Source organism: Nelumbo lutea, chromosome 5, assembly GCF_056320005.1.
Source record: "Nelumbo lutea isolate HS-2025 chromosome 5, American lotus-T2T, whole genome shotgun sequence".
Taxonomy (NCBI): Eukaryota; Viridiplantae; Streptophyta; class Magnoliopsida; order Proteales; family Nelumbonaceae; genus Nelumbo; species Nelumbo lutea.
In genome coordinates, this window is record NC_142688.1 from 6,347,129 (window position 1) to 6,361,641 (window position 14,513).

Below are 14,513 nucleotides of genomic sequence, written 5' to 3' on the forward strand. Positions count from 1 at the left end.
ATTGATACACAAGTTTCAGAATCTTCAGATATCATAGATTTTGCTTTAACTTTGGACACCACCAGAATAGTTTCACTTACTATACATGACATTACTATAGATTCTCTACGTCCAAATCCCATAATTGGAACATACAATAAGTGCTGCTCAGACCAGAGAGGTTGTTTTATAAATTTGGCTGGTTCACATCTTCCATCGACTTGAAGTTATATTAACGTATATGCATAGATCAAATATTATCAGTGACACAGTGTCGCCTATATATGCTTTAACTTTAATTATCGAGTTTGTTTCAGATCCTGATCAACCCATGTATTTTATTTACCATCTCTCTTTTGTCCGTCGTCTAAATCTGGTTCTGGGTTAGGAACAAAGTAAGCACGTACAAGCTAGGACCGGATAAGCTTCACTGTATGCATTTACTTTACTAGTTACTCCAACTGCAGGTATTCAGTGAGATATGCCCGGTGTTTCGAAGAGATTCTTCTCCATTAATTTTGATGAATATGGCACAGGAACAGGATGCGCGCACTTAATTGCTACCATGGCCATCCATCCCTTCCAGCGTTCAAACAAACCTACAGTGTTCGACCCATTTCGAATCCCATCATGCACAGTATATATGTACATTCCCATTTAGGTTTTCCTCTGGCCTCCATTTTCTCTCTCTCTCTCTCTCTCCCCCCCCCCCCCCCCCCCCTCTCCATTAAAGGTCCTGATCACTTTGACAACAAGCAAAGCGTCCGATTCATACATTTTTTTAGTGCAGGTCCCTTGTTTCAACTGTTAGCTACATGCGGGTTGGGAAACAGAGCCGAGGAGACTATCGAAAATGCAAACATTAGGAAATCAACAAACTTCACCTATAAACTATTTAAACTTTGTGTCCAAACTCCAAAGTAATATTTGTTCACAGAGTTACTGCTTCATATTTTACAACTTTATACATACAACTGCTCTGAACTTGGTCGGAAAGGAACGACCCAAGAAGCAACATGCCTTAGTGACGACACGTATGAGTATGACATGGACCATATGATCTTACGTACTAAAGCCGCAAGCATAGCTACACCATACCAGAGAAGAAGGAGGTTTAGGCGATATTGAGCCTCTTCGTCTGTCCGGCAGTCAATTGGAACATAACAAGAAAATCGTGGCTCAGTACTTTTATCACATATGTGAAGTCCATTCTGGATTCTGGTTGTATGACATGCGGATTGAAGGGGGAACCAACCCCAACAAGCGGGTTGTGTTTCTTTGGGGTTGCAAGAAAGTGCTACGAGCAGATGCTAACTTGTCTGAATTCTGAATTCTTCCGTCGGGCATTTTAGTGGAAGAGTCATGTGTCATCAATAACGAAATTTCATTAGATGACTAAACTAGGAGTAGTAGCAGCAGACCAGATCCTGTTTATTGAAAAACTCAATATTCAAAACTATCAAACGAAGCCTAATTAGAAAAAGATTGTCTAGTTTGGAAAGATGTTTGACATGATGCATGGAAACTTCAACTGCCGTTGTGTTTAAATAATGAGCTAGCTGCATCATCATTTTAGCATAAACAGCTCATTAAAACTCGTAACAGACTCTAAAATGCACATTATCGACTGAAAAAACAGTAACCACTTAAAAAGAAGATATTGAAAAAAATATAATTAAGGGAAAATTGTTGATTAGTACACTGTAATTTGAGTCTAGCGTCATTTTGGTCTCCAAATTTTAAAATGCGATAATTCAGTATCTAAACTTTCAAAGCGTGACAATCCAGTATCTACTGTATAATGATGTTAATCAATTGTTAAGTGACACTTTAAAAAGACAAAAATGTCCTTTGAGTGTCATCTAATTTTCTTTATCAACTATCCAAACATTGACGAAAAAATTACTAGTTTCAAATCCATGGCTCATCCATTAAAGAAAGTTGGGGTCATCAAAATACCCAGTCAAACGTAATTCCAATTTTCTTGAATGGAGTAAGCAATGATTTGGTACTGGTAATTTTTTGTCAACGTTTAGATGGTTGATAAAGAAAATTAAATGACATCGAAGGGCATTTGTGTCCTTTTCAAATGTCACTTAATGGTAGATTAACTACTGGTTAATGGCAAGTACTGAATTGTTGCGTTTTAATTGGACACAAATATACTAACCGGGAATTTTCCCTGTAATTAAAACTTGTATAATAGACTTTTAAGGCCTGTTTGGATTGTTCCTTGGCATTTCTATTGTTGAGTAAATTCCTATTACCAAACCAAAACCATGCTTCTTATTTCTGAGAAGCAACTGACTTGTTTGACAAATTTTTCCTGGGGAACATATTTATAATCTACAAAAATAGTTATGATGTTTGAATAGCTCTATTACTTCTTTGGATCAATGACTGTTTATCTTAAATCAAATTATCACTTCTAAAAAAAAAAAAAAAAAAACCTTTGCAAACAAGCTTCAATATATACATGAAAGAAGAAGAATAAATGAATGAGAAAATTATTCATTATTGGTAATGTACATATAGATTCATCTATATATGAGGACAAACTGATTTATATAAATTTATGCAAGTCATCATTCTTTTCCCATAGTACGACAAAGATAAAGATAAGAAAGAACATTACTGACCGTCTAGCATGGGGTTTGGATTAGTCCAATCCATGGGTCGAATGGAAGAGAAGGTCGACTGGGGAAAAAAATTAAAGTGAACAATTTACGTCTATTACGGCTGAAGTTTTAGGGGTCTTCAAGCATGAAAAATTTGAGATTAGGAAAATATATGAAAGAAAAATAAGAAAATATTACATTACCTGACTCCAGATTGTCACTGCCTAAGGATAGGAAAACACCGGCTTAAATGCTTGATCTCATTCAGGCAGTGTTTCAGGAAATGGAAAATCATTGGCTCAAGTGTTAGGGCCTTTTTTCTTTTTGGTTTCAACGGCTCTCAACCCATTCGCCCGAGCCCTCACGTGTAAAACAAACATGTGTTGGTAATTTTAAAAAGTCATACATAACGTGCTTGGCATGTTATGTTCAACAATGGTCCCATGGAAATGACAATTTCGTCAACACACTGTTGAGTTGGTGTTCTCACGTGGGAATGATATGGATAAATATGATGTTCAGGTCTATGAAAACGAAAACGACTATAACTCCAGAAACGTTACGGCAGAACATGCTGTTCAATCCAAAGTGTTGTAAATCGATGACAGGACATAGTTAAATAGTTCTCCCCAACTAGATGAAATGAGGTCAAGGTAGAAGGATGAAGATTTGTACGGAAATGATTTATAAGTATAAGAAGGATCAGAAGTTCAATGAATTGTTTTCCAGATAAATACTGAACAACGTTTAAATCAATAAGAGATGGAAGACCAGTAGAACAAAGTGAAGAGAACAGGTTGATGTAGACTGAAATGAATGTAAGGGATATTAAATTAAGATGAAAATCACAAGTCCTTTACTTAAAAGAAAAATGCCTTTATATTAGCCAAACATCCATTTTAGACTCGGATAATCACCGCTGAATTGTCAAAAAGAAATTGTTCGCTCCAGAGCTTCCTTGTTCTTCGATGGGGCACGTCTCTTTGTTCATGTAGAACTCTAGTTCGTCAGTGTGCCTTCTCATTGAGCTGTGTCGACGTGGTCTGAAAAAATCGATCTTGGAACAAATAACAACCGGCAGCACCTTGTGCCCAAAATGATAAAATGGTTTTGGTGTGCTAAGTGCTAACGAAACCAACGGAGTGGGGGGCCTCTGGCCTCGGTTGCTCTTCTGCGAATCATCTACGTCATGTGGGTATTTTACAAGTTACAATCCCAGCAAGGCCTTAAGGGACATTTGTTCTCAAACTCCCTACTAACTCTCCCACTCTTCCCCCAAATAAAAAATTAAATAATTGAAAAAAGACAAAAAATAAAATAAAATTCTAGAGTCTGTAGTCTGGTCCACATAGAATTTGGATTCCTCTCCCCCTGCGGTGAGCTTCCTGCTAGTCTCTAAATCAATGTTACCAGCGGGTCATGAGTCATGACCACTAAATAGCCCCCATAATCTTCGCTTTCTTCTCTTATCTCTGTTACCAATGCTGGACATTATCCAATATAATCCCAAACCTTTTTTCCGACTTTTTTTCTTTGAGGGGTGGATGTGCTTTTTTCATATTTAATAAATAAAAAATAAATAAATATATTAGCTGCAAACGACGTATGTGGACTTAAGACCCCCACGTCGACGGTCGAGCCACACTACCTTACTTTTAGGGGGCTGGGTCAGCCAGCTCCGGTTTAGTACAACGGAGTTTGTAATTTATGCCTTAGCCTAGTTTTATCCGGTCCGATCTACATGTTTTTCCAGTTCCCACCAAAAGAAAATTTAAATTAAAAAAAAAAAAAAAGGGTTTCTCTTTTATTCTTTCATCTTGGGTTGGAGGAGGAAGAGGTGCGGCAATTGTATACAACAATGGGGAGGGACAAAAAGCGCACAAAGGAGGAAAAAGAAGAAAGGGATGGATGATGAAGTCCATGGAAGTCATGTGCATGAATATCCATCGCAAAAATATAAGTACACATGTCCATATATATATATATATATATATATATATATATATATATATATATATGTTGGACCCCCTTTTTAAAAGGGTTTTTTATCAAAATTCTCTCTCTTTTTTTCTCTCAAGTCTCATCCATGAGGAAACCCCTTATCTTACAACTTCCGTTTGTTTGACCAATAAGTTCTAAAAGCGTGCTTAAAGACAAACTAAAGTACACTTATGGTTATTATTTTAAACTCAAAAAATGAAATCCAATCCAATGGGATAAATGGGCCACGTGGGCCAGAGCTGGAATCCCCCCCACTCCACCCCACTGGCAAAGGTATATGTATATAGTAACTCAACCAATGGGTTCATCACATGCATCGTGTATAATACATCTAATATATATATAAAAGTAATATAAGATACTCTTCCTATTTCTCTCATTTGTCAATAATGCGTCAACCTCAATTTAATATACGACATACCCTTTCTATTTTCTTTTTTTAATTAATTAATAATAGAATTGGGCTTTTCCTCTAAGGCCTCATCTCGTAAGCCCATTTGACACCGTGATTAATTTATATGATAAACTAATTTCTATGGATGGATAAGTAATCAACATTGGTGAATGAAATTTGAACTACATGCTATTTACGAAATGCCTTGAATACCCTTGTTACATTTATTACCAAACATTGTCATTTGGCAAATCCAGCCATGAGTCTCTTTCCAAGCCAACTAATTCTTAGTGCTTCTTCTTAGGGGGCTGTTTGCCTTACAAAATTAGAAGATGTTGGATGGACGACATTTATGAGAGGAAAACGACGTTATAATGGGGGAAATTTTGTAAGTATTCTTTTTATTAATTTGTCAGAGAGATTTAATAAATAGGCACAATAAATTCGGATTGCTTTTCTAAAGATTAAATTAATTACATAGACAATGGTGGTTCATTTGCTATGTAAAGGAAGTGGGGTAGGGGGTGAGTAGGTCACCTGCGTCTAGATTTTGCGTGGCGTCACGTGGCGATGCAACTTTGTTCATGCAATGGCCCACTCATTCGGTCACTAAATTAATGTGAAACCGATATGAGAGAGAATGTGAAACCGCTAGCGGACTTTACAGGGTACACCCTCCTAATAAAAGCCCCTAGAAAACACCAAAATTTATAAATTATAACATGCAAGCCATTATTATAAGCCAAGGATCTGCTTCTCAAATGACAAAAATGCCCTTATCCAACCTAAATTTTAAACCCTAGTATATAATTATATATAAAAGAAAAAAAAATTAAATTTGCCTTCAATACGAAGCAATGAAAAGAAAAATTAATCATCACAATGTTTATGGGCTGTGACATGAGATCCATGTACAAAGATTATTCGTTTCTGTTAATTTATTGATATTGATATTTGATATTGTGTAACCCGAAGTGGATCTATTATTATTAGACCCATTTAAAATAGACCAAAAATAAAGACATGATAATATATTAACCTATAGGTTGATATTATCCATCTAATATATATAGAGAGAGAGAGAAATAAAGGTAAATCATAATGGAGAAATTATAAAAGGGCAAGTACTTTTAATCATAATCTCAAAGATTTAATGATAATTATGAAAGCATTAACTAGCTTACTTATAAAGTCTCAAACCGGTTGTAGAGAAGATTTGGGATTGACTTATACGTTCATCAAGATCGGGGATGTTAGTGATTTATCAATACACCAAATTTGAGGAATTTAAGATATTTGTCAGTTTCAATTTTACCTTCACCCAATTTCATTGGGGATGTGTTAGTGATTTACCAATGATGTAGCGTGATTTGGCCTGACCTAGTAATAGGCGGATATGTGGACATGACCTAACTAGCAGGATGACATTTTAGTCTGATACATCAAGTATGCAACGGATCGAGCTCGAATGACCAAACTACCTCGGGGCAAGTCCACCTCAAGATGGGTTGACCTCAATGCACAATCGCATCAGGATCACCTCGGTCCCAAGGCACTTCGGAATTCGTACGAACTCGGGTAATACTGACCGACCACTGCATGGCAACTCCGAAGATCTCGCTGCCAGATTCTGCGCCTCACATGATCATGCCTCGTAACAGCTAACATTATCTCCTCCGTCCAATTCGAGCGGAAGCGATGTATCTTATCAGTTGGCAGTGTTATCCCCAACTAACACGAAAACAGACCTCATCATGACGAAGATTCCGGAACCACTCCGCGAAACCCGCAAGGGCTCCACATAATCTCTATTCTCTAGCTCTGTTGCATTCTAAGTTATTATCAGCTCGCAACCAAATACTAACTTAAGCATCGGAGCGACCTCGCCGGGTAAGTAAACACAGGTTTTCTGATTCTTTTTTTGCAGATCAATCGAGTCCGTCGTATACTGTAAGCCAAATCACCTCCAGCTAGGAACAATCTGATTGTGCTACATCAACCAATATATCGAAATTTTGAGCAACTTAAGACATTTGCCAATTTTAATTTACCATAATAGGTGAGCAATAGTTACAAAAATTGTCATGGACTGAGTCCAGGCTTTAGTAAGAAATTGAATGCACATATTGAAACTTTAAACCATGGTTACCTACCTAAAAAAACCATGGTTGCCCCCAATAAATAAATTAAAAAAAAAAGATATGGTAATATTTGTTGGTATACCAAGTAAGATGTTGCTTTTAAAGGCACACTTCCTTAAATTTGGGTATGTGTTATACTTGTATAACCCACAAATGTATAGTATGGATATATATGGGTTACAAGTGTCTAAAGATTTGTATCGTTCATTGCTCAATCTTGAATCTTATATGTTGTAGGATCAAGAAACATTTGGCTGGTGAGAAAATTAACAAGCATGTTAGTTATACATATTTATCATGCTCCATAACAGTCTCGCCCACTTCCTTAAATTTTTAGTGGTGATTGAAAATAATAATATAATGATCCCTTTTGATCAATGATATTGATAGTTTGGGGTACATAAATTAATGGTGGTGGTTCGGTTGGTAGGATTTTTTACTTGTTATATCAGAAATCTGCGATCAAATCTCGTTGCCACTAATTTTAGGTGGGTTAAGGGATAGCCGTGTAAACGGATCAAATTCAAATTATATCAATAAATATTCAAATTCAAATTTGATTAAAAAATTTGATTTCTGAATTTGAATAATTAATTAGTTTAGATAATTAATAAATATTTTATTGATAAAAATATATATAAATTATTTATATAATTTAATTATTGCATATATTTAAATTATATTAAATACTTTATATATTATATAAGAATTAAATAATCGACCAAATTCAAATATTTATCAAATCAAATCAAATTATATCAGAATTCCATTTGATTATATTTAATATTGAATGCAAAATTGAATTTTCGAATACCATTTACACTCTTATTAAGGGATGGGACTAAAAAAATGTGATGTGAGTGAGTGAGAGAGAGTGTGTTTGTCATTCTTATGTACATAAGAGAGAGAAAGGGTGTATGTGTGTTTGCATCCTAATATATGGCAAAATTACTTATCGCAATTTTAACAATAATTTGAATGAAAACCTCATTTTTTCTATATTAATGGAACATGCACTGAGTTGTGATTACTTTGAACATACCCTGACATTTACAAAACCGTACTTATATGAGACAAGTTAGTAAAAATTTATCAAAATTATTACAAATTTTTTAGATAATACACAACCTACAAATAATGATTGGGATGGATTCGGTCTGCCTAGGGCCAATTCGGAATGTCGTAGAAAAGCTTCGAACTTTCTAAAGATTATTTTTGCCTCCATTTTTCGAAAGTTTTAAAAGATAGTTAAGCAATTTGGTATTTTTGAATATTGAAACGCACAAAAAATGTTTGCTTCACAGTTTATTGAGTAAGAAAATTGTTCAAATAAACCCTTAATTTTATACTGAATTAATTTAGAAGTTAGTGAACTTATACAATTTTAACAGGGAATTTCAGAATCATAGATGCGTTTAGATGTTTAAGTGAATGGCCATTTAGATCTCTAAAAAGCAAGAATTTCATATTTTAAAGGTCAGTTCAATTCTGTGAAATGCAATGAATCCCGAATAAGGGATATTTATTTGAAGAATTTATAATTATCAAGAAAATTTGAAGATTTTATAATTTGTAATAATGTGCTCCTTTCAATCATTTGTTACTTTTACTTATCAAGTTATAATTTTGCATTCTATAGACCTTTACATAGTTTGTCATCTGGAAATATTTATGAAGATGACAAGTTGAAAGAATAATAAAAAGGAAAGACAAGACAAGACGGGAGGATTATGGTAAATTTCATTTTGTTTTGTTGATACATGCCCCTACTCGGAGCAAAAAGAAAAAAAAAAAAAAAAACCTTGGGTGTTTGAAATACTTTTTTCTCAAAATATTTAAAACCTTTTTTCCTTGTGTGTGCATCTATGGTGTGCCCGAGATATACTGATATGGAGGCGTATTTACTCTACTCAACTAGTTGGTACCAACTTTGTGCCTTTGTCTGGTCCTCTCTCTCTCTCTCTCTCTCTCTCTCTCTCTCCTATATACTTTTCTTCTCTCTCCCTCCTGTCCTTCACTCCAATTATTTCCTCAAACAGCACCCCCAAACAAAACCGGTCTGGTTTTTGGTTTCAACTCTGCTTGAACAACAACCTCCACCCCTTTCTCTCTCAAGTACTCACCGTTAATATGTTCATCACTCCTTTCTCTCCAGTTGCTCGTCTCACTCCCCGAGCTTTTCTGCCTTCTTCTCATGAGCCCATGTTTCTCTTTCTCAGTTTCGTGGTTTTGTAGATTGGTGGTTTTGCAGGATGGATTTTGGAGTGGTAGGTTTGGATAGTTTTATGGGTTCTGAAAGTGGTTTGGCTTCTCTGGTTTCAGAGTCTGAGGCTAAGCAAAAGGGGTACGGATCTGGATTTCTTAAGCAAGAGAGATCTGGGACTGCTGAAGATGATTGGAGGAGCTTTAAAATGCCAAGAACTGATGATTTATCGGCCTCGAAAACAATGCTGCTTCAGCAGAGGACTCCTTCCTTGCTAAGATCTAATTCCCTGTTCGCTGATCAGCCCCAGCAGCAGATGCTGAGTTTTTCTTCTCCAAAATCAGAAGGACTGTTACTCAGCAACGATAGTGTTTTAGCGGAGAGGAACTTGCAAAACGCTATGCTGCCTTACTATCACCACCCATCGTCTTCATACGCAAGGAGTACAGGTATAACCACTGTTCATACATGTCGGCCTATGAAAGCCTATGTGCATGGGTTCAAATAAGTTACCTGCACATGCATAGCTTTTCTTTATTGGATTTTTGGTTAATTGGTTGTGTGGGTTTCTATGGATCTGAGTTTTTGTCAAATGAGTATAGGTAATGTGGGTGTTTCTGAGTCCGGAAGATGAGGCCTCTTTTTCTTGCAGCAGAACATGGGTTGGGTTACTGGTTATTTAGCTTCGATTACCAATACTGATGCAGAAGGGTCCTTTCATGGACACTCAAACTCGGTGGAGATCTTGGTTTGAGTCTTGTCAAGAAAAAGAAAAGTTTTTTCCTTTTCTTAAAAACTTGGTCTTCCTGTTTGGGCCGATGGGTTTGGTCAAGTTTTCATCACAATAGTTGGATTAGTGGCAACGGAAAGAAGAGAAGAAAAAAAAGTGGAGAAAGGATAGGAAGAAAGGAGTGGCAGATGCCAAAATAGTTCCTTTCTAGTTTTTGGTTCTCTCTCCTTGCCTCTGATTTTGTATACTTGTTTCATAAAAGAAAACTGTAGTTCATGTCTCGTGTTTGCTTCCTTAAATATTTGCAGACAAATTTATAAGCTTGGTTTCCCTGCCAGACCTCTTACTGGGTTCTGCCGCTTGCTCTTTAAGGCCGAGAGATTTTTTTTTCTTTCTTTCTTTCTTTGTCCGCTCACTATGGTCCGCGATGCTTTCTGTCTTTCGTTCATTTTTTGCCTCTAATTTCTCAAGGTCTCGCTGTTGCAGGTTTGAGTTCTGGAAGCTTGAACGCAAGCATGCATGGGGTTTTAACAGGGGTTAGAGGACCATTCACTCCATCTCAGTGGATGGAGCTGGAACACCAGGCGTTGATCTACAAGTACATCACTGCAAATGCGCCAATACCATCTAATCTTCTTATCCCCCTCAGGAAAGCCCTCAACCCATCTGGGTTTTCCGGCTTGTCTGCCGGATCCCTTAGACCCAGTACACGTAAGCTTTCTCTTCCTTCACAAGTAAAATGCGAACACTGATTTCCACGCAAGATCTATCGCAACATGAGTCGATAAATCATCCTAAGCACTCGATATCTAAGACTGGGTTCTCTGTTTTCTTTTCGTCCCCCGAAACAATCAAATAAAACAATTGTATTCTAGCTCATTCCGTTATATTTTATTTATCTTCTATGCCCATGCCCTACCGTTTGTTTTTCTGGGCATTGAATGGAACCATCTTGCAATGATTATTGTAGAGTGATTTAACAACACTCGAAGTGTTTGACAAATTTACTATCTGTTTCGCACAATTTGATGAGAGACCATGCTATTTACTTCCTCTGATTCCTCTCTTTTTCTGTCTTGCACGTCTGCAGTAGGATGGGGTTCTTTCCATCTAGGTTTCTCCGGCAACACTGATCCTGAGCCCGGGAGGTGTCGTCGTACCGATGGGAAGAAATGGCGGTGCTCAAGAGATGCAGTTGCCGACCAGAAATACTGTGAGCGGCACATGAACAGGGGCCGCCATCGTTCAAGAAAGCCTGTGGAAGGCCAGACTGGCCATGCCGTTCCGGGACCCACTACCACAAAGGTAATGCCATCTGCGTCCGCATCGGTGGTGTCTAGTAGCGGTGCATCCAACAGCCTCGCCATCACACAGCACCAGATGAAGAGCTTGAATACTGGTGCTGTTAGTCCTTCTACAACTACTCACATCAACAGGTGAGAAATAACTGCTCTTAGATTTGGGTTTTGTTTCCTTATCTTTCTACATTAACTAAATAACTATCATGCAGTATGAGAGAATACGAAGAGTTGTATACATTTCTTCTCCTGTTCGTTTGATTTTTTTTAGTTTACTTGGAGGGATTTGCGTTAGTGGACGGGAATCCTTTATTAGCCTTATTTGAAAAACTTCTACTTTTGGGTTCAAGGGGTATTGTCACATGTAGAAAAAATAACCTATCCAGGATTACCTTTACCTTCTTTCATATTTTTTTTCTTTGTTCTTTGGCTCTCTAGCAGGATTCTGCTGAACAAAGAGAAGTTTGGTGACCAAGTTCAAGATTCCCAGGGCATGTCCGTGCTATCTCCCTCGATGAACCCGAAAGCTAAGGATTTCTCCGTTCCAAAACAACAAATCCCATTTGAGGGTTCCTCTCGTATGGAGTTTGGACTTGTCTCCTCAGATTCCCTTCTCAACCCTTCACAACGGAGCTCATATATGAATTGCAGAAACTTTAGTTCATCTCCTGAACTCAATGACAGAGAACAACCACCACCACCACATCCCCTTCGGCATTTTATTGATGATTGGCCCAAGAACCGCTCTGATCGCTCCGGCATTGCCTGGCCTGAGGTGGAAGAGATCCATTCGGATCGGACACAGCTCTCTATTTCAATCCCTGTGGCTTCCTCCGAGTTCTCTTCATCCTCATCTTCACCCACCCATGAGAAACTCACTCTCTCGCCACTAAGGTTATCACGCGAGTTTGACCCAATCCAGATGGGTTTGGGGGTGGGTAGCATCCTCAATGAACCAACACAAAGGCAGACAAATTGGATACCCATTTCATGGGAGACTTCCATGGGTGGACCTCTAGGGGAGGTCTTGAACAATACCAATAATTCGACTGGCGACTGCAAGAACTCATCAGCCCTTAATCTGATGACGGAAGGGTGGGATGGCAGCCCAAGACTGGGATCATCACCAATCGGAGTCCTACAAAAAGCAACCTTCGGATCACTTTCCAACAGCAGCTCAGGGAGCAGCCCAAGAGTGGAGAACAAGACCCATGATGGGTCTAGCCTCTGTGATGATCTCCTGGGTTCAGCTTTTGTAAATTCCTCCTCCATCCCTTCATTGTAAGCATTTGACACCAGTAGGTTGGGCGATGGAAAAAAGAAAGTGATGTAGCTGCTGATAGACTGAACAATTTATCTAGGGAGTTTTGCTTGGCATGTTAATTTCATTAATTTCTTTTCCATGTGATCTTTTTTTCTTTTAATTTTTGGTGTATTGCAAAGCAGGATCTTCGGTTAAATCTGAAGAGCTGCGGAATTAGCCATTTTGGTTCTGATGGGTATCTATCGTTTAAGATTGTAAGCTATATATGTTCTGCTTTCAGAACTCCGGTATCATGCAGGATGGGCCTCGTTTGCATTCGACGACGAATCGTTTAAATACAATTCTCATGAGAATGTGAATCTTATCCAATTGAGTCTCTACTGATAAATGATGATTTGTGTATTTATGTGAAGAAATGCATATGAATACGAAGGAACCTAACTTGTTCTTTTTGTGTTGTCTTGGATGGGTCGGAAACAGAGGGTAGAGGAAATGGGTGGGGTCCCCGGAAATTGAAAATTTCGCCATCCATGGGCCTTGTTGCCGAATAGGGGGGAGGGGGGATAGAAATTAAACAATGAAAGGAACGGAAAGGAATGGTTGACTGCCACAGCAACCTTTCAAGACAAGGGCCTTTATTTGTTGGAGCATTGTCCCTTTCTCCCTCTACCCTGTTTTAAGACTTTAGAGACTGATGAAATTGATGATGGGTTACGGCCAAGTTGATTGGATGCTTCAATCAATCATACATAGTTGTCTTTTGACTTGGCATCACTTCCGCTGTCGGGAGGATCGAAATCTCTGATTGGAAGATTATCAGCTTCTGAGCCCAATGGACTTCTGTTGTCTCCTCCATTCAACTCTTCATGCTGTTGGGAATTGGGAGGGCGTGGTTTGGTTGCTGACTTGGCCAGCTCTGAGCCAAGCATTGTCGGTGTCAATTCAGGGGCTTAGCTCATTTACCTGAACCAGTTTTTAACTTTGTGGGTTTTACCTCTTCTCTCTTTCTTAGTTTGTACAGTTATATAGTTAAATTACAAGCCCTCAAAAACTCAGCCTAACTTAAAATAAATAGACCAATCCTTCACTCTTGACTTGCAGCCACAGATGATGACAGACAGAACCCATAATCATATGCAATTTGAAAAGGGTAATTGAGCTTGAAAATGTCTCCGGCGGCCAGGCGCGATGGATTTGGCTCTGAACGGAATGGCAAAACGGGTGGTCTCATGTAGATCCCAGGTAGTTGGAGCAAGGCTTGTTATAAGATTTATGTGGGTTTTCCTGTCTAGTCAATTCCTAACATTTCTCAACATAAAATTACCTTTCCAAAAACGTTTTGTGATTCTGATGCTAAAGAATCTAGACCTTGCTTTGGGTGACTGTATAGATGCTAATAATTTACATGTACTTGACCCGTGTCGTATGTAAAAGCTCCCCCACATATCTGTTATCAAGTTTGAAACTTTATTAAACAAAACCCAGAGGATTTGATTTAGGTGGATGGGGGACTGGGGACTCGGGGATTAATGATTGGGAGAAGTTTTGTGAGGACGGCTTGTGCGCCCAAATCACCTCTCTGTGAAATTGTATTAAAGGACTGATCTCTCTGATCAATGGAAGCATTAAACATAAGTATATTTGTCTTTACTCTTTTACACTAAGAAGTAAGAACACGCCTTTATCTTTATTATGATAATACCAGGGGGTTCCCATGTTATTTCCGATAAAGTTTACTTTCTTTTGTTCATGTTTGTTTTAAAACAAAAAGCAAAATTGGAAGGAAAATTGTGCTTCCCTTTTTCATTTTTTTCTTTTGTGTCTCCTGGCCCCAAACTGGAAAGAAAGCTATATATGGGACCTTCCACGGGTTCATTCTTCTTGG

The 14,513-nt window shown here is 38.0% G+C and overlaps 1 protein-coding gene across 4 annotated transcripts; it reads left to right on the forward strand.

Annotated features, from left to right (window-relative positions):
* The first annotated feature begins 8,988 nt into the window (after positions 1–8,988).
* On the forward strand, positions 8,989–12,997 carry LOC148850033 (growth-regulating factor 1-like). Of its 4 annotated transcripts, none has more exons than XM_088945468.1 (4): positions 8,989–9,785; positions 10,553–10,777; positions 11,157–11,502; positions 11,806–12,997. In XM_088945468.1, exons 1-4 carry the CDS (start codon positions 9,386–9,388, stop codon positions 12,647–12,649), a joined length of 1,815 nt encoding a protein of 604 aa, XP_088801594.1. In that variant the 5' UTR covers positions 8,989–9,385; the 3' UTR covers positions 12,650–12,997. The 4 variants fall into 4 exon arrangements, with proteins under 4 accessions (XP_088801594.1, XP_088801596.1, XP_088801593.1 ...); XM_088945467.1 differs by having other exon boundaries at positions 9,150–9,785; positions 11,803–12,997; XM_088945470.1 differs by lacking the exon at positions 10,553–10,777 and having other exon boundaries at positions 9,053–9,785.
* Positions 12,998–14,513: the final 1,516 nt, after the last annotated feature.